The 20,000-nt window shown below is 42.5% G+C and overlaps 1 protein-coding gene across 1 annotated transcript in view; it reads left to right on the top strand.

Moving 5' to 3' along the window:
- The window catches only part of cemip (cell migration inducing hyaluronidase 1), a 206,771-nt gene that overhangs the window by 174,339 nt on the left and 12,432 nt on the right, over positions 1-20,000 (top strand). The window contains exons 22-26 of the mRNA XM_079287577.1: positions 384-599; positions 2,175-2,386; positions 15,796-15,981; positions 16,257-16,461; positions 17,471-17,557. Coding sequence (XP_079143703.1) covers positions 384-599; positions 2,175-2,386; positions 15,796-15,981; positions 16,257-16,461; positions 17,471-17,557 — 906 coding nt within the window. The remainder of the gene's footprint in view (positions 1-383; positions 600-2,174; positions 2,387-15,795; positions 15,982-16,256; positions 16,462-17,470; positions 17,558-20,000) is intronic.

The raw sequence follows: 20,000 nt of genomic DNA, 5'->3' as shown, positions 1-20,000 counted from the left end.
TTAGAACAGAGACTTATGAGGAGCTACAAACTGAGAGGGACAGAAAGTTTGATCATCTTAAATAAGTACAACTTGTGAAAATGTAAGGAACAGTTCCATGTGTTGAGTCCCGCTATGGGTAGAGATTAGCACCGAGATCGATTTCTGGGTCACAAACCAGAGGAATCGAAGCTGAGACCATAACAACTGCATGCTATGTCAAATAATGTCTCATGAATACAAAAGTTCCAATGAAATGGTAGAAAAGTCTTATTTTGTACTTATTTGACAAGAAAAAGAATTTGAATGTAAATCAATGAAATTCCTTATCACCAGATGATGCATAGAATACCCACTATGAGCAGCTACAGATGTATGCCCTTCACTCCATCCCTCTACTGTAGATCACGTCTCGGGTCTTTTTTGGGGAGCCGGGTCCTTGGTTCAATAAGATGCAGATGGACGGGGACAAGACGACCATCTTCCACGATATCGATGGCTCGGTCAGCGAGTATCCCGGAGCTTTCCTTGTTAAACAGGACAACTGGCTGCTCCGTCACCCCGACTGCATTGACGTGCCCGACTGGAAGGCTGCTATCTGCAGCGGCCACTATGCACAGGTGGGTCAGCGGGCGACAGACTCACTCACACATTCATCCTCACCCTCATTCAAATCAGCCTTCACAAGCACCAATTCACTGTTTGTTGCACCTTTTGGCTTTAGTTGATTACATGCAATTTTATATCACAATCAGTTTACACAATTAGTTCTTTGAAATCCTGAATGAGTTTATATTAGTAGTTGTATACACAGTAGTGTATCAGATTATTTATAATTTATGCATTTTTCACAATTATAGTACATCTGTGTCCACAGGACATGTTTTGCTTAGCTTAGCACAACAATTTGAAGCAGGTGGAAACTGCTAAGGTAGAACTTTCTTAGTCTTATTTAGTAAAAGTTAAAGTCAACTTTATTGTCAATTCTACCACATATACATATAGTGGATCAAAATGCTGTTTGTCTCAGACCATGGTGTCATACAAGATGTATCCAAATGTTTCTCGGCCAATAATTCTGTGACATAAATTCAACAAGGAGCAAATAATACAACAAATAGGATTCAACGATCAGTTGACGATAGGCAAGACTTGACCAATCAGATCGGACCATGTCAATTCTTGGTTGGGGACACCCCTACTTAAAGGTAGCATAACAGCAGCACAATAAGAGAAGAGCGTTTTGAAATGGATACGTTTGTGTTTTACTGCTTATACATTCAACTATTAAAAGTGTGTGTTTCAGTCTCTTAAAGGAAAGCTCACTGTCTTGGTGTAGCCAGTAAAAAGAAACATTCCGTGGCACATCTGTTCCATGAATGTCTGCATCCATTATGTGTGCAATGCAGCCTGGCCGTAAGTCTGAATGGCTAAATGGATAAAGTAAAAGAAACACCTTCACCAGGGATGTTGAACATTTGGTGCTTGGCCCATAAGGAAGTCCAGGGATCATGTAAGAGACAATGTGGTCGCATGGAAGGCGTGATCAAAAGCAGGAAATCCATTTATTTGTTTACTTTATTTAGTTTAGTCAGAGAGGCTTACAGCTCATAATTTTTGACAGAGCAATAATATCTCATCATCAAACATCTATCATGTGTTTAAAGATATAGTGCACTGACGTCTACCTGAGCAGAGCATGAAGTCTCTCTCCTTCTGTGCGTTCTTATCAGAGCTTCACTTTGCTTTGTTCACATAGCCGGCCTGCTATGTGCCTTTTAGTGCATGTTAGTGCATCTTTCAGTGCATGTTAGTGCATCTTTTAGTGCATGTAAGCAACCCCACTGGTTAGCTCACGGCTGCCACTCTGCACTGCTCTCATACGGTGATTACAGCTGATAACGCTGCCCGACCGGCAGCGTGTTCATGGTAGTGTCCACCCTCCTGTTCCCACTCAGGTAAATACTGGTAACTCTGTCAGAACTGTTGCCAGTGTTTGCACTGTTCACACTATTAGCAGCGTTAGCCTCGGCTATGTTGAGAGGCAAGTAATGCTCCCAATCTGTATTTATTACCTTTAAGTCGGACAAAATGAGATGAACTATATAATGATATTGATGTTGGGTAACGCTGTCAAAAGTAAGTTGTCCTAACACTCGAATCAGCCTTTTAAATCCATGGTCTGTTTTCTCCAGATCTACGTCCAGACTCGTAACCCTGCCAACCTGAACATGCTCATGGTGAGGGATGAGTACCCTGATCGGCCCCTGATGCTGGAGGGCGCACTGGGAAAGAAGAAACACTACCAGCAGTTCCAACCGGTGATCACACTGGCCAAAGGCTACACCATCCACTGGGACCAGGCAGCGCCCGCTGAGGTCATCATCTGGCTGATCAACTTCAATAAGTCAGTGGACACATGAGCAGCACCCAGCACACACACATGACAAACAGCACCCTCACACTCAGCATGTCTGCAGCAGGTTCTGTCTGATCGGGATACTTTGAACAGGTGAAAATCATTTACTTTACTTATCATGTACAGCACACATAATATAACTTTTGTCAAATGGATTATGTTCATTTGCAGTCTATGGGCAGATTATTGACAAATTCAAGCCCAAATAACAATCAAGACTTGACAACAATACATGGGACTAAATCGCACAAGGGCATTGAAACAAATACTAAAAACACACACAAAAAAATAGAGCACAACCGACATTAACCAAGACAAACCAATATTAGAAATCATATGGCATGTAGACTTTAAATACACTTGATGTTGATCGATAGACCGAGAATGATATAAACTACTGACAATAACTCCGCGCATGGCGGGATGCTTCGTCATTAATGGACAACGCATATAGTCAAAATCAACCTAATTAACACAATGACAAGAACAAACTCACAAGAACCAGTCACATATATTTATATGACAACAAAGCATGACACATCAATCCAGCAAACCTGCAGCGCTAAAACACGTATTCCGCAGCACACTGAAGAGCACGGGCCATTCAAATATTATTCACATCAGAGGGAACAATATTAACCACATCATAAAAACGACACCATAGACAAATGTAGCTCAAGCGCAAGTTCAATCAGGAAGACACTCACTAGTAATCGCTGTCTTTCCTCTCCTTGTAAGTACTCTATCAGCTGATTGGGGGCGTGCACTTTTAAGTAACCAACCAGATTCGGCACACCGGGTCCTCAAGCCAATCATATCGTTGCTGTCAATCTTTAAATAGTGTTCTCCGCTCTGCTGCTGTCAGGTGTCATTTCAGCTAAGCAGATGCAAAGCGATACTATTTCCCTTACATTTTAAACAACTAGTTGTGCGTAACTGAGACAATGACGGATTCCGACTTTGATCATTTCAGGAAGAGTCGGGTCTCAACATCGTGCGTAGCCGGAGCTGGCAGTCAGCTCACCAGGTGGCCGGCGCAGGAGCACTCGCCCAGCGCGGCGCAGCGGCTCCCCTCAGACGAGCAAGAAGCCCTCTTGGCTCAGCTAGTAGTTCGCGGTGGTATCCTAGTAAGTCTAACAGTTACTCGCGATCAGTCGATCCATCGCTGGGCTCATCCGAGCTCCGCAGGCGGCGTCCCGTACTCTCTCCACCAGCACTCCTGGCCTCCATTGCAGACAAAGCCGTCATTTCCACCGGGTAGCTCCATCCGCTCCATCGATACTGGTCTTCAATCTCTGGTAAACGATGCAGCTTCTGTTATACTGTTAACAGCGGCGCCACCAGCCGCCATGGTAAATCAGCTCCACGGGACAGTTCGAGGCAACGCAAGGCAACGCAAGGCAGGTTTGTTTGTATAGCACATTTCAACAACAAGGTAATTCAAAGTGCTTCACATAAAACCATTAAAAGCATCAAAACATAAGGCAAACGAAAAGGAGATTTAAAAACAATTAAAGAAATAGTGTAAGAAATAAAATGCAGTAGTAAAATGCAGAAATGCAGGAAATTGATTAATATATTAATTGAATGTGGTTCAATTAAAGGCAGCAGCAAACAGAAAAGTCCTCAATCTTGATTTAAATGAGCTGAGGGTCTCAGCAGACCTGCAGCTTTCTGGGACTTTGTTCCAGATATGTGGAGCAGAACAACTGAACGCTGCTTCTCCATGTTTAGTTCTGACTCTGGGAACAGAAAGTAGACCGGTCCCAGACGACCTGAGGGGTCGGGATGGCTCATAAGGTAGCAGCAGATCAGAGATGTATTTTGGCCCTAAACCATTCAGTGCTTTGTAAACCAACAGCAGGATTTTAAAGTCAATTCTTTGTTGGACAGGAAGCCAGTGCAAAGACCTGAGAACTGGAGTGATGTGATCCACCCTCCTGGTCTTAGTGAGGAGTCCTCGCTGTTGAAACGGAGACTGTTTCCGCTCCTGGTCATTTTTCGACAAAGGAGGAAGTCATGGGGCTGACACACGTCTGGAGCTCCGGAGCATCGCTCTCATTTAATTAGTATGAAAGCACCTGTCCCAGTAGTGGAAGTGGAGCCCATTCATGAGATTACAAATCATTATGAGCCGAAATAAACATAACTAAGCACCAGTTAGTTAGCAGTGAGTTTATCCTCTTCGTAGTGATGGGCGCGATGGGGACTCACGGCAGGCGCGTGTTGCGGGTAGGCCCGCAAGTGATCACGGTTCGGTCATGCACCTCCGAATTCAATCTGGCACGGGCGGTTCTCATGATCAATTGTATATCACAAATAGTGCACTGATAGAACACTATTGTAATGTCTGGGGAGTATAGGAGATGGGCCAATTATTTTAAGAGGCTTCAGAACAGCAGGGTTTTCATTTTGAGTAAATGTTTGGCAGCCACATCCAGTAGTTTACAGGATATTTAACCTGTGTTTTGTATGATACATTTAATACTTTATTTTTCCCTTACAGGGCTTGGCTAAGGCGATCAGTAGTTTATGAATATGAGGTTACAGATGACTACAATCCCTCCTCGGCATTGGGGAGGTAGGCCATGGCTTGTGTCAGCTATGCCAACGTTCTATGAGTGACACGCCTCTGTTATTCTTCACAGCCCATGTTGTTGGTACGCCTCTGGTGTTTCAGAGAATGACAACGCATAGAGCAGGGTGTTCAAATGAACTTCAACAAGCCCAGTTTGAGAGAGGTTCCTCATGCAAAGGTCCGGAACATCACGGTCGGTCTAACGTGCGGGATGATTTAGTCCCATATAAATTGAAGCAGCCTAACAGTTGTATCAACGTTGGTTGGTTCGTAGTCAACAGCTGATTATTAAATCAAGAAGTTGAAGGAATATGTCGTGTAAAGTAAGGGATGCATTCATAGATTAAATTACAGAACATAAGCTTTTAAGAACTTTCATCTTAAAAATATAAAGTACCTAATTTGAGTAAATTAAGGCAACTGTATCGTCATGCAGCGTTAAAGTCAGTACAATCAGGGTGAAGCGATGTAAATGGAAGTATTACATCGTACGTTGAAGAAGATTGTGGGCAGCAACATTATTTGTTGTTATTAAACATTTGGTTCAGCTCTATTCCTCTTGTGAAATCATAGTTGGGCATTGAAATCAGGTGATAGGATTCTGATTATTGGGCTCATATCGGTGCCTCTATTATTTTGGATTGAGCGGGTGAGTTTGCTCAAAATAATTTGCTTAGTGGCGCTTCACCTGGCTGCTTGGAATAATCATAATGGTCTCTGGACATATGAAACACACTGGGTTAAACTGCATGGGAGGAATGAACTGGTAAGAGTCTGTCCATAGTGGTTAAGGCTGATTTATAAATGTCCACATTCGGTGTTTGGGAGGCGGCCATGTGTAATGTCGTAACCCGGCTCCCAAGCTAGGACAAATACGGAAGGCCACGAGGCAGGATGGGATTTAAAGGTAGTTATGATAACATACTAAAGAGCGGCTACCAATGGTGAGGTGTGACAGTCAGTAACATCAGTACGGTAACGAGAATGCTTGCCTGTGTAAGTGTGGGGCATGGTCAGCGGAAGTAAAAGACCACATCTTTACACGGGCAGCACTGGCAGAGAGGAGTTCAGGTGCACAGAAGAGCAATGGAGTAGGGCTGTTACTCATCAGAGCTCCAGGACCGGGGGCTCTGCAGCCAGTAATCTGCCACAACGGTGCTATTGTGACTCCTGACGGGGACGGTTAAGTGGCCAAACCATACGTGGACAGTTATACATAAAGTAGATCAGCTCCATTCAGGCTCATCCCCTAGGGACGCGCTTTTCCTCTCCTGCTCGTTGGACATGGCATCTTCCTTGGCCTAAGATGCACAATCTACCTTGATGTTGGGTGCTGCGCTGACCTGCGTGTCAGGTCGCTGTGCGATCACTTGAATGGTGTAACAAGCTGAGTTTAGCTGATTCACTAAAACGTCGACATGGATGCAGACCATCCGTGGGTTTTGGGGGATTCTGTTAAGGCCAGTGGTTTGCTAGACACAAAGGGTAACTCAAGTGCTTTAAAGCCTTAACAATGTGTACGGTAAGTCATGCATAATTCATGCGTCATGTTGACATTGTTTCTGGCATTGTGGCTCGTCATGCAATTTGTCTAATAGCATTATCTCAGTCATGCAAAATGTATTTTCTCCAGAGCTACCTCTCGCATGCTGTTGGTCAAGTGGATCTTCGCGCATCACAGTATAAGGCCATTGCACGAAAGTCTGTGGGACTCACCCTATTCTGGTCTAATGGGTACGTGACTTGGCTGGTAACTCATGGCCTAAACACTCCAAAGGCGGAGGTGCTTGCACAGTCGTTGTGGCGTTGTGTAGACTCTACTATTCTTACTCCAGCTATACTCAGGGCACTCTTTTGACGCCTTAAAATCCGGTAAGGAATGCATATAACTGGTGGTGGTGACATGTTTACATCGATTGGTGTATCGTTGGTAGGTCACATTCTTGGTATTGCTTCATAGCAGGGGATAGCATTATAGCCTTCTTGAAATGTTCCTTATAGTAACCCTAAGGTATGGTTCACATTATATTGTGCAAATGGATATCCTATCAGCACGGTATATTACTGTGCTCTGCGTTTCTCTTGCTCTATTCCTCTGGTGTGACTCGACCGTTTTCTCCATCTGATTGGTCTAACACTGTTTCCCAATCTCCTGGTCTCACGTGACCTGGCTTATCGTGACTGTTTTCCTAGGTGAACGTGACCTGGTTTAACGTATCTGTGTTTCCTAGGTGACCGTAACCTGGCTTAACGTGTCTGTTTCCTGGTCCGACGGGACTGTTTTACTTTCCTAAAAGAAAAGGTGGGTCTGAGGTGCCCCGTTTCTAATTTCCTGGTCCGTATGATAAGAGACCCGTCCAGAGTTGACAAATTTCTAATTTTGCAGTCAGATATGACACAATTTCTGTTTCGCGGTCCGAATGATGCGAGACCTGTCAAAGTATGACATACGTTCTAGTTTCCCGGGTGAGCTCACCCGGTCTGGTTGTGCTGAGGCAGTCAGACCCCAAACCTGTGGGGGCCGTAAGACCCCCAACCGTGCTGTTCTACGTTCTCTCTTGAACCCCCCTATTCTGCTCTGCGGTCTAAACGTGACCCATTACTATCCTACGCTGCGGTCTCAATATGACCCCACCTATCCTTGTCTGCGGTCTAGCTTGACCCTCACCTATCCAGTCCTGCGCTCGGACCCTCCGCAGGGCCGACCCCGCCATATGTTTCGGGATCTGTTGAAATCCTACCATACTCCCCTAGGGGCTATCTAGACCCGCCCTATCTGCGCCCTATCTGTCTGCGGTCTTACAGACCCCCGTATCCTAGTCTGCAGTCCGTCGTGACATTCCTCTATCCTTTGCTTTGACTCAACCGGTCATCTTACCTCTGGTCTAACCTCTACTTGCTCACGTTCTACCCTTAGAGTGCTCTCATGACTAATTGTCTATTTTCTTAGGAAATTCACCACAGCAGGAAGGTATGTATGTCTGTATTTATTTATTTATTTATTTATTTATTCAAATAAATAAATGTCTTTTTGGGGATTAGGCCTGTTGGACCTCAGTATCCCTACCCTCGGTGATAGTACTTCAGGATGGAGTCCAATCGCCAAAGACTTTGCACTTTTTCATATTTGACGCTTGTATAATAAATCATTGTTAAACTTATGAAACAAGTCTCTCCTGATTGAAATGTAGCTCAAGCGCAAGTTCAATCAGGAAGACACTCACTAGTAATCTCTATCTTTCCTCTCCTTGTAAGTACTCTATCAGCTGATTGGGGGCGTGCACTTTTAAGTAACCAACCAGATTCGGCACACGGGTCCTCAAGCCAATCATATCGTTGCTGTCAATCTTTAAATAGTGTTCTCCGCTCTGCTGCTGTCAGGTGTCATTGCAGCTAAGCAGATGCAACCCTCCTCCACCCCAGTCGCCTCCAGTCAGCATCACAGTCGTGCTCCTGAGTCATCATCAGATAGCAGCGACTCCTGTCATCACCACCACCAATGTCTGGACTCCAAGGGGGGATTAGGCCTGTTGGACCTCAGTATCCCTACCCTCGGTGATAGTACTTCAGGATGGAGTCCAATCGCCAAAGACTTTGCACTTTTTCATATTTGACGCTTGTATAATAAATCATTGTTAAACTTATGAAACAAGTCTCTCCTGATTGAAATAAACACAGTAGTAACGCTACTGCATATGTAAAAACAAAAGCACTTCACTTACCAAAGCTGCTGTTCACTTAAAGACAAAGTCCATCCTCCTTTCTTTGCTAACAAAGAGTTCAATGCCGCGGTTGTGCAGAACATCGGTGCGGTTCAGTTCCAGCCAGAGGTTCTCCTGTGAACGTGTTCGTTGAGTTGTAGATCCACTCGGGTCCCAGCAAAAGTTTTCAAAAGCACCGTAGCTTGTGAGTGTCCTGTCGCGCTATGGTGTCCTCAGGTTAGCGTAACGTAGGTCCAAGCACCAAGACGCTCAGTTGCAAATAAAACGCATTCTTAGCCGTAAAATGTGCAACGCTTCTCAGACGCTGTCGGCCAGAAATACTGTTCGTACAAATCCTTTTCCTGGCTGGGTCAGGGCTGCCAGCTGTGGGGTTGGCTGACCCTTTGATACGATGTCCATTTTTGACAACTGTCCTTCTCCAGAAAGGCGTTGTCAGTGACTCACAAATCCGTTTCTCCTCCTTCAGCCATTGAGTGTTAAAAAAAAACAAAGCTCGGTAAAAAAAAAAAGAATCTCAGGTGTCATGGGCCAAGCGGTTGTATAAGGGCCAACTTCTGTCTCTGCTCAAAGATGGTCTCTGGTGTCGCATGTGAATGTCATCCTTGATATCCGATGACCTTTGAACTCTTCCCAGCGGATGCTCTGAGAGTTTTTGGTCTGATGTTCACAGACAGCTGATGTTGTCTGTCCCAGTGTTTGTCCAGGGTCCCTGCTGTGCCACAGAGTGTTTCCAGTTATTTAAAGTGAAGCCAAAGCTTCATGTGTTAAAGATGCATTCTCTCTGATGTCCATCAGGGGGCGACTCCTCTGGTTGCATAGAAGTCTATGAGAAAATGACTCTACTTCTCTCTTGATTTATTACCTCAGTAAACATTGTAAACATGAGTTTACAGAAGAGACAGTTTTCCTCTTCCAACTCTAATCCTTTCAGTGTGTTTTCACTTCATCAAAAGTAATTGTACTGGTGCGAGCTGCCTCTAGGGGGTGCGCGAGAGAAAAAAAGTAATGGCGGTGCAGTCCCGTCTCCTAAAAATGGCGTTCCCCCAAAACTGAAATGCATTCTCAATTACGTTTGACCACAAACGTATTTTCTCCCTGATTACGTTTGATTACAAATACGTTTCTCATCAACATATCTTTGCCATACTCTAGTCTTTATTATTTTTCTGTGATCTGCCTCGCCTCTACCCCGCCACCCACAAGTTATTGACCCGCGGCCTGTTCCGAGGGCTGACAGACCTGACGATCGGGTGCCTCGCGGCGGGGGCGGCTGGAGACCTCGCGTCCCGGCGCCAACGGGTGAGCGCCCGCCACTCGGAACCATAAAACCAAGTCCCGGATTTCACCCGGGGGATATTCTGGAGGTATTGTGACCGGGTGATGTGCCTCGTTGCTGGGGAGGTGCGTGTGTGTATGAGCGCATTTCTGCCGGAGACAGGCGGCGTGTTGTGGTAGTATTCTGACCGCGTAATAGGGAGAAGGAGAGGCGGTGGTGGAGAGGGAAACAAATGTTAAAGAGATGGTGGAATGTATGATTGGAGAGAGAGAAGCAAACAAGTTGGACGTGATCCCGCGTCCAACAACACTGTGTCGCGTGCATCGATGCTTTGTCCGAAGACATCCTGGCTACATTAATCGGTCGCGTGAAGAAGAGTGAGTTTTACTCTCTGCAAGTAGACGAGCACCTACAGATGTGGCCAATCTGGCCAATCTTCTGGTGTACGTCCATTACCTTTTCGTAGGCACGGAGCAGGAAGAGTTTTTGTGTTATCTTGTAAACAAACGCCACGAGCGAGCAAATTGTTCTCTCATTAGTCCGATTTTTATGCGGCTCTGTTGCTTTTTTTTTTAAGGTGTGTGTGTGGGGGGGGGGGGGGATTGGGGGTGCGTGAACCCGGTCTGGATGTAGAAGGGGGTGCGTGGCCTAAAAAGTTTGGGAACCGCTGCTCTAGTGTCACTCATGGTTGCAAAAACAAGATGGCGACGGATAAAATTCCAAACTCGAGACTTCAAAACCGTAGTCCACAAACCAATGGGTGACATCACAGTGACTACATCCACTTCTTATGTACAGTCTGAGTGTTCCCCCCAGCTGTCACACGTGATAACATGACGATGTCACACACTATTCCAGTCTTCCTTCCTTTGGGTTCTTCTCTTTACGTACCAAAGTCCCTAAAGAACTCAATGCGCTTCAAATAAAGAGCTTGTCTGATTGTCTAACAACTTTTGCAAATGGACAATCCAACAAGCTCTGTGTTCATCGTTCTTCAGACGCCCAATTCACCATAAATGACGAGAGACTTTTAAAGTGTTTGCCTTTAACCCAATTTGTATGATTGATCATGCAAAAGACAGACATTGGAGGTAGCCGGGAGGAGGCTACGATGGCAGGCAGTTCACCTTTGAGCAGGATCCTTCAGAACACTTTTTTCTTTAGATGTGGTCAGATGACACATAAAGAATAAAGAATGTTGCATAAAGCCTTCTGCTGCTCCAGAGCAAGCTTTTTGAAGCCTGATGAATAATAATACATTTTATTTGTACAGCGCTAGGTACTCAAAGGCACTTTACATGGTAAAAACAGAAACAACAATAATAACAATATAAGAAAGGCAGAGAGATTACATTAGAACAGTAATGAACAAAACAAAAACACACATAACCAGCATCACAGGTTAAAAGCAGATGTATGTCCCTTGTGTCACAGCGCTGGTTGGGATTGAAGTCTGAAAACATTGTGGTTGTGTGGAGCTCGACAGCAGTGAGTTTACCAGACTCATCCCTGCTGCAGGCTACAGGCTACAAACAGAACATACAACTCTCTGCAATCCAGTTGCATTGTGGATAATGTAGGCATTAGGTCTTGATGAAGAAGAAAAATGCATACAGTAAATCAGACGCATCGATTTTGATACTTTCCTAAACTGTCCATAGTGAGTCCAACAATAGTAGTGCAATGCTACATCAAGAGTCACAAGTTGTTATGCCTGTCCTGAAAAGCCTTACTGGAAGGTGGGATTAAGTTTGAGGAGAAATTCAAACCTTACTTACATCTCACATCTCCACACACCGGGCCAATTATTGCGTAACTCAGCAGAGTTTTGCTTCCTGATGGTGGTTGATTTGCTATCCAGTTCTAGAAAGAATGTAGCAGAGAGAAGACATCAGGGTTAAACATAAATGCATAAACCAATGGCTCCATCTACAGTTCACAGAGGAATACAGCAAGAGGGGCAGTTTCTCTGCAGAAAGGGCTGAGATATTAAACTGGAGTAAAGCAAACAGCTGCTGTGTGTCTTCTGATCCGGTTTAATGGGCCATTCTTTCTTTACTTGTATAGTATGATATATTAATGCAGCCACCTCCTGCTCAATTGAAGCTTTGATGAAGGACTTTGCATTAGACTCAGCAGAAAGCAGTTATATATATATATAAATATATATATTATATATATATATATATATATGATTATCCTTTGAATTATCTGTCTTGTTAATGAATTGTTTGACTTTGGGGGTTTATGTTGAAGGTTTGAAGGTTTCATTTTGTTGTTTTTTGTCCTGATTTTGTCCTGATATGTGGAAAGCATATGTGGGAACATACATTTTCAATTCGAGCTGCAATCACCGGCCTTTTTCTTTGAGGAATGGTGAATGTCTGAAGTGAGAGCTCAGTTCAGTTCACTGGGAGTTCAGTAAAGCAAAAACGTATGAAGTAAAAAAAAAAATGGAAAAGTGAAAACATATAAGTGCATATGTATGCTACACACAAGAGACAATTTCCTCTTTGATTGCTTGTATATAATTAAGATAAGAAGGATAAGTACAGGTCAGGTGTATTTTGAGATATAACAGGATATTAGAGGGATATATATATTTCGAGGGATACTTCACCCTTAAGATGACCATTTGTTGATAAATTACTCACCTTGTGTTACTTTGAAAACATTGTTTTTCTTGCATGCCTCCATGGCGAATGAAGAATCCGGAAACAGAATAAATCCTTGATGGATTGAAGTAAACGGAGGCTTGTGCATGTAGGACACGGCAGTGGCAGAAGTGTTTTATATAGTATCATATTGTTTGTAACGTAGTCAGCATACAACTGGAAAGATAACACTTGGAATATACTGCAGGAGTTTTCTTTTGTTTTACTTCAATTCATCAAGGATTTACTTTTTATGGATTCTTCGTTCAGGAGTTATGAGAGAAAAACCAAAATGACACAAATACTCATTTTAAGGATGAAGTATTCCTTTAAGGTTAAGTTCAATTTCAACTCTTGAAAACATGCACCAATACCCAACTGACACATGGTTTTATAATCCATGTGTAATGCATATTTTTACACACCAGAATTTTTCCTGCCATTTCCCCAAAACAGTGGCAAACAGTGTAAAGTGCCCATCAGACATTCCCAGATTCTTCAAATGTCTGATCAAAATATATTATTTTCTTTTTTACAAAAAGCTGCAGATCCTCACACTAGAAAAGCTAAACATTTCATACGTTTCATACATTTGTATCCTTTATAGATTACAACCTGTGTACATTTGTGTCATGTACACAACTGCTCTGTAAAGATGGGTACTAATGCGATATCTCATTAGAAAGCTACGGGTCCTGTAATTCGATTTATGCAAACCATTTCAAGATACAATGACAACAGAAGGTACAGTTAACGTCTCTGTCAAATAAACACTCAGAAAAAAGCTGTTAAAATATCGGCGTCACTCACTGATTATGATTCATAGTCTTCCCCCCATCCATGATAGTCTGGCAAAAACGGTCTTGTAAGATTGTTAAGGGTTCACACGTTCCAATCCAGTAAAAGATTTAGTCCAAAACACATTAGTACGTCCATAAACACCCACGGAGGGCTGTTGCATAATTTCAAATTAGCCGGCAGATATGATAACAAGCGATCTATTTTCGATCATAATTTCAGTTTCCATTCGGCAAAGTGTTATTTTTTCATCTCAAAATGGCGGCTGCATTCTGTCGGTTAGATTGACACCTCATTTGACCCAATGGGAGCTTCTAAAGCCCGGTCACATTCTGGAACAGCCAACGAGAGTCCGCTTTGAAAGACAATGCCCGCCTCTCTTGCTTTGGGTAATGCTCGAGCTAATTGCAATCGATCTTACTGAAACTCACGCTTCGTACAGCCAATGAAATTACGAAGAGAACGATATGCAGATTCACCAGATTGCATGTTGAGAAAGTCTTTTCGAACTCAAATCTATTACCGTGAGTCAAGTACCTGAGACCGATTATGAAGAGCAAAGTCTGGTTAATGACAATTTTCAAGAATCTGTGAAAGTTGACAATGGTTAAATATGTTATAGTGAGCCATACATCAACATAAATAAGCTATAGTTTGAATTTTGGACGCGTAGTTTATTGTAGCCTATGCATTTTGACGTAGTGACTACGAGCCTCCAAGTGTGCTTTTACGCAGACGTACTCTTAGTAAACCATGTGTAAAATATTCATTTTCTGTGGTATTGTTATCAAATTTGAACGTGTACTAAGACTTCATGCATTGTGTTTTCCAGCTAATAAGTCCCAGCCATAGTTATCTGCAGGCATGTGTCGCGTCGGTTATGGCAGCTTCCCTCTTCTGGATCCGTGCTCTTGGTAAATGCCAGGTTAGGTTTTAACGGGTAGGATTACTTCTAAAACCGTAAGGGATTGTTAAGTGGATTCGGTCGCTAGGATAACCTTACAGAACTCAGTTGTTAGACATACAATGGATTTAACTTTTTACTGCCACGAGGAACTTTTACGACTTAAGCAAATAAATGCACTTGAGAAATTTACTTTAAATGCAGATTAGATATTTATTGCAGGTTATATTTAGTTAGTTAGCAAGGGTTAAGCTACAGCTCACATAAAATGTTACTACACTTGATTCGTTACTTTAATTTTCTTCTTAGAAAATTACTTACTCATTAGTTTTAGATGCCGAGACGGCTCGGTTGGAGCTGGATTTCCAAAGGTGCGATGAAAAGGTTCTTTTGGAGTTGTTAGGAGCGAAGGTCTGGCCAGACCCTCGGTCCTCCTGCTCTCGCAGCGGAGTTCGGCCAACAGTCCTCAAGGCTCAGTACAAAGTCTTTCTAGGGCTGCTGTGTTCCTCCGTTGTTCAGTTGTTAAAGTCGAGCAGTGGGGAGAGGAAAATCTCCGTCTTTCAATTCTTTGTCCACGAACAGCGGTCTTCTTTCCGTGAACAGAGACGAAGTCCTCGAATACTTCAGTGGCGATCGTCCGTATCTTCTTCTCAGAGCGTCTGGACGGCTTGTGTAGAAATCCCGTCTTGCTGTTTGCAAGTTACTTCTTTTATAACACTTTTGGGGTGCCTCTCGCGTCTCTCACCCCTCTTCCCCAACACGTCCTCCCTCAGCCCATGATTAACATGACATCATTGATTTGGTGCAAGTGCTTCGAAAAGTACCTACATTTTGTGTGTGTGTGTGCATGAGGAAATCACCCCAACTTCCCTGTCTGGGCGCTTACTTAATCAAGCTCGGCGCGTGTCTGGGTGTTCAACATCTGTTGCACTTCCCCTTTTCCTACACTCACACATTTCTAACACAGATTAGTGACCATAATCACAGTTACAGTTGTTATACTCAGTTACAGTTGTTATACTCAGTTACAGTTGTTATAATCAGTTACAGTTATTATAATCATTTACAGTTGTTAATTGCTTTTAAAACACTTATTAGATTTTTCTCTCCTTCTCTCTGCAGCCGTTATTTTCTTAAGGCCTGCACTCAGGTCACTTCCTCTTTCTCCGTACTTTCTACACCCAGTCTGCACTATACTCAGATACACATATTATTATTATTATCAGGTTTACATTTGTTAAATCACTCTATGTATTAAACATTCGTTATGTAACGATCATACACTTTATCTTTCGATTACACTTTAACTATTGATTTCTGAGTATATGCTTTATGCTTTTTATATCCTGACCTTCCCCTGATCGTGTAGTATGTATCCAAGGCGGCTTTCTCTGTGAGCTCAACTCTTCTCCACAGAAGGTAGAAGTAATCATGTGTGTGCTGTACTGTGTTCGGGGTGTTTCAGAAATGACTGGATCAACGTGGGCCTCTGCTACCCACAAGGCACCACCTTCACCGTCATCTCCGATATCCACAACCGCCTGACCAAGCAGACCCGCAAGACTGCCGTCTTCATGAGGACAGCGGCGAGGGAGAAGATCAACCACTCCCATCTGGCGAGAGGATACTACTACTGGGAGGAAGACACTGGGTAAGAAACACACTCGCCTCCACTCACAAGCAACCTCTACTTCCAACACTATTATCCCCCATCACAAAACAGCAGTCAGTGGAAAAGCATGCGCTATAAACTCGCCATGCAACAAAGAACAACGGGTACACACAGAATCTGTAAGCAAACCAACAGTTTATCCCAATTATCTAAAGTACCTCCTTTGGAGGTAAATGCCATAATAAACCCTCACTGTCCTAAATACACCAACATGTATGTGTTTATGATGTCTAACGCTCTACTGTGTATTGCAGCCTGCTCTTCTTGAAGGTCAAGGCCCATAACGACAGGGAACAGTTTGCCTTCTGCTCTGTCAAGGGTTGTGAGAGGGTGAAGATCACAGCTGTCATCCCTAAAGGCAGTTTACCCAGCAACTGCATGGTCCAGGCCTACCCCAAACACGCTGAGCTGCCCGTTGTGGATGTACCCATGCCCAGAAAGATACCTAATGTCAGGCTGGTGAGAAAAGGGAGAGGGGGTTGGATGGGGGGGCAGTTAAATGTAAATTAAAATGTTCAAACGAGGCATTGTGCTCTACATAGATGTTTATACAGGCAGTTGTAGTGGAACTGAACTGACAGAATGGTGAACATAGTAACTAATTGACTAATAGTAAAAAACAAAGATGGACAATACCCTGTATGATCTTCTCTCTCAGACTCGAGGGGCCATGACTGCAAAGGAAGGCTACACTCAGGCTACACACATGTTTCACCCAGGCTACACCCAGGCTACACTCAGGCTACACTCAGGCTATATTCAGGCTACACCCAGGCTACACCCAGGCTACACCCAGGCTACACTCAGGCTACACCCAGGCTACACCCAGGCTACACTCAGGCTACACCCAGGCGACACCCAGGCTACACTCAGGCTACACCCAGGCTACACCCATACACCCAGGCTACACCCAGGCTATTTTCAGGCTATACTCAGGCTACACTCAGGCTAAACTCAGGCAACACTCCAGCTACACTCAGGCTACACCCAGGCTTGTCATAACAGGACACAGACAACTAACTTATTGAAATAATTTGACCGTTTTGCCAACAATGTTTCTCAATGTCAAAAAGGTCTCCAGCACACAAATACAATATCTATGGCATTTCCACATAAGCAGGTCTGTGTATGAATCCACAGAATTATTTTGTGTCATCTAAAACACGTTGTATCTGACTTATTCAGATATGTTCATTCTGATTTACTCGGTTTGTGTTTTTCACATCTCTGTATCTGAACACATATTTTAGTCAAACTTGCACTCTCTGTTTCTTAGAAATATATGCCTCTTTTTAGAATTTGTGTTACTTTTTACTGCTGCTGAAAATTTCCCCACAGGTTAGAGCTTATATCAAAGTGCATTTTGCAGCTGTGGTTTTTTACAGTTATTTGTTTTGAAGTGAAAACTTCAAATTGCTTCTGTGAAATTCCAAATGTTGTGAATTAATTCCAGCTTGTTTACTCTCAGCACTCAACAGAACACTTCTTGGAGGTCAAACTGGAGTCCTACAACACACGATTTTTCCACATCAAAGAGGACTTTGCCTTTACTGAGGTACAACACACTTCATTCAGCCTTCAAAACCAGCGCTGGTGTGTGCAGGCAATCTGCTCGAAGTGGTCATTTAAAACACTTGTTGACCTCTGCATTTAACCCACCCTAAGCATTTTTAGCAACTTAAAGTTTGAAGGACACTTTGACATCTGGAAAGTAGGAGTCAGGAATCAAACAGCCAACATCATGGTTCAAGGACGACCCGCTCAACCCACTGAGCCACAGCTGCCCCGAGACGTTATACAATATTTCCAAAAACAAACTTAAACTCTCCAAACGGTGAAGGAACGAGTAAAGAACTAAGGCGCACCAGAAAATAACCTTTTTCCAGCACCTGCAAGCTAGCAATAACTGGCAATAACTATAATAACTAGAAAATGCATTTCCTGCTGAAAATGCGTTGGAATGCTGAAAGCTGAAATTAATTGTGAACAAATAGCTGAAAATTAAGAAATGAGAGACGATCTGTCTGAAAAATGTTGAAGCCCGAAAGCATTTAAACTGCACTGCTGAAAAACCTTCTCGTTGAAATGTCTAACTATGGTGTCTGTAGCTGAAAGTATGAGGAAGAAGAAGGCTTTGAAAGTTGAAGAAGTATAACAGGATTTGAAGATTTTCTCCATAGAGATCCCATTCAAAAGAAAATTGCAAAAAGCTTAATTCAAAAAGTTTAAAGATTACAAATATGAAAAGTCAAAGCACCCCTCTCCTGAAAGAGCTGAACATTTTGATATTTGAACAATTTCTGTCGCTTAAACAAATTTCAGAAGTAGTGATATTTGTAGTAATAGTAGTAGTCGTTGAAGTAGAAGTATTATTAGTAGTATAAGTATTAGTAGCATTAGAATAAGTAGTAGTAGCAGTAGTGATATTTGTAATAGTAGTAGTAGCAGTAGTGATATTTGTAATAGTGTAATAGTGTAATACAGTGGTTCTCAACTGGTCTGGCTGCGGGAACCACCATCACCCCTTAATGACAAGCCGGGACCCACTACCTATATATATATATATATAAATAATTTGGGTATATCTATATTCAAGAAGTCTAGTAGGAGTAACGTCTCTGTGTAGTAAACAACTGTCAAAGCAAATAAAGAAATTACACATCAATTATATTTTAACAAATATTCTCATTTTTCAAATTTAACTGGATGGATTATAAATAATACATAGAAATACATAAATAAATGTTCTTCTCATTTCAAGTAAAATAACGGCTGGATTAAAAAATAAATTACGTAACGAAATTCAATTTAGAAAAATTATTTTCACTGAATTGGCCTGCAGCTTTAAATTCAGTTCATTCAGTGTGAAGTGAAAAATCCACAATATTATATTTTTCTCATCTTCCAAAAAGAGAAATTAGTGTTTGAATAATTCACCTCTATGAGTCTGTCCAGTCAGAGTCTAATGACTCTGGTCTCTCTGGACATTTCTCTCTTTTGGAAATCATTTGGTCCTATGATTTGACTTTCACATCTCACACTACAACAGTCCTGCTCTGCTCTCTGTATCCTCGTCTCTCCTCGTGTCACGGTGTTTGTACATCTCACTCAAGTCAGGAAACTTGTCAGAATACTCATATATATTCAGGTGATGTGATTCACAACGCATTGGTCGGTGTTTTTCCTGCACCGCTGAACAAGTCCCGTAAATGCTGGAATAATTCCGCTGCATAAAAAAAATGCCCTTCAAAATAAAATCACAACTTTTTTTATTTTATTTTTTATTTTTTTTGTCAGGCAAAGGCAAGCGACCCACTGAAAACGGGTCCGCTTTTGGGTCGCGACCCACCAGTTGAGAATCACTGGTAGTAGAAGTCGTAGTTGTAGTAGAAGTATCATTAGTAGTAGAATTATTTGTATTTCGAAGAAGTATTAGTATTTAGAAGAAGTAGTAGCCTAGTATCAGTAGTAGTAGTAATAGCTGTAGCAGTGGTCGCAGTATTTAATATAACAGTAGTAGTAGTAAAAGTAATGGCAGTATTTGAAGTAGCAGTAGTAGTAGTACTAGTAGCAGTCGTACTAATAGCTGTAGTAGTATTAGTACTGGTAGTAGCATGAATAGCAGTAGTAGCAGTTGTAGTATAAGTAATAGTAGTAGTGGTAGTGGTAGTAATAATATTGATGGTAGCAGTAATAGCACTAGTAATAGTAGCAACAGAAAAAGTTGTAGTAGAAGTAGTAGTAGTAGTAGTAGTAGTAATACTAGAAATATTAGCAGCAGTAGTAGTTGTCGCAGTATTTGTAAGAGCATTCATTATTTCAACAAAAAAAACTAATTTTGAGCTTAATGTTTACATACAGTTAATCCATGGGGCTTTTATTTTGAAAGGGTGGTGCTGGGTGGGGGGGAGAGAAGACATTATCATAATGTCTGACACACATAAACAGAGGTTATTAAATGCCTGGCTTCATCACAAGCATTTCAATTAGAATTCACT

Source organism: Melanostigma gelatinosum (assembly GCF_949748355.1).
Source record: "Melanostigma gelatinosum genome assembly, chromosome: 2".
In the NCBI taxonomy this organism is placed as follows: Eukaryota; Metazoa; Chordata; class Actinopteri; order Perciformes; family Zoarcidae; genus Melanostigma; species Melanostigma gelatinosum.
This window is presented reverse-complemented; position numbering and strand designations above follow the sequence as displayed.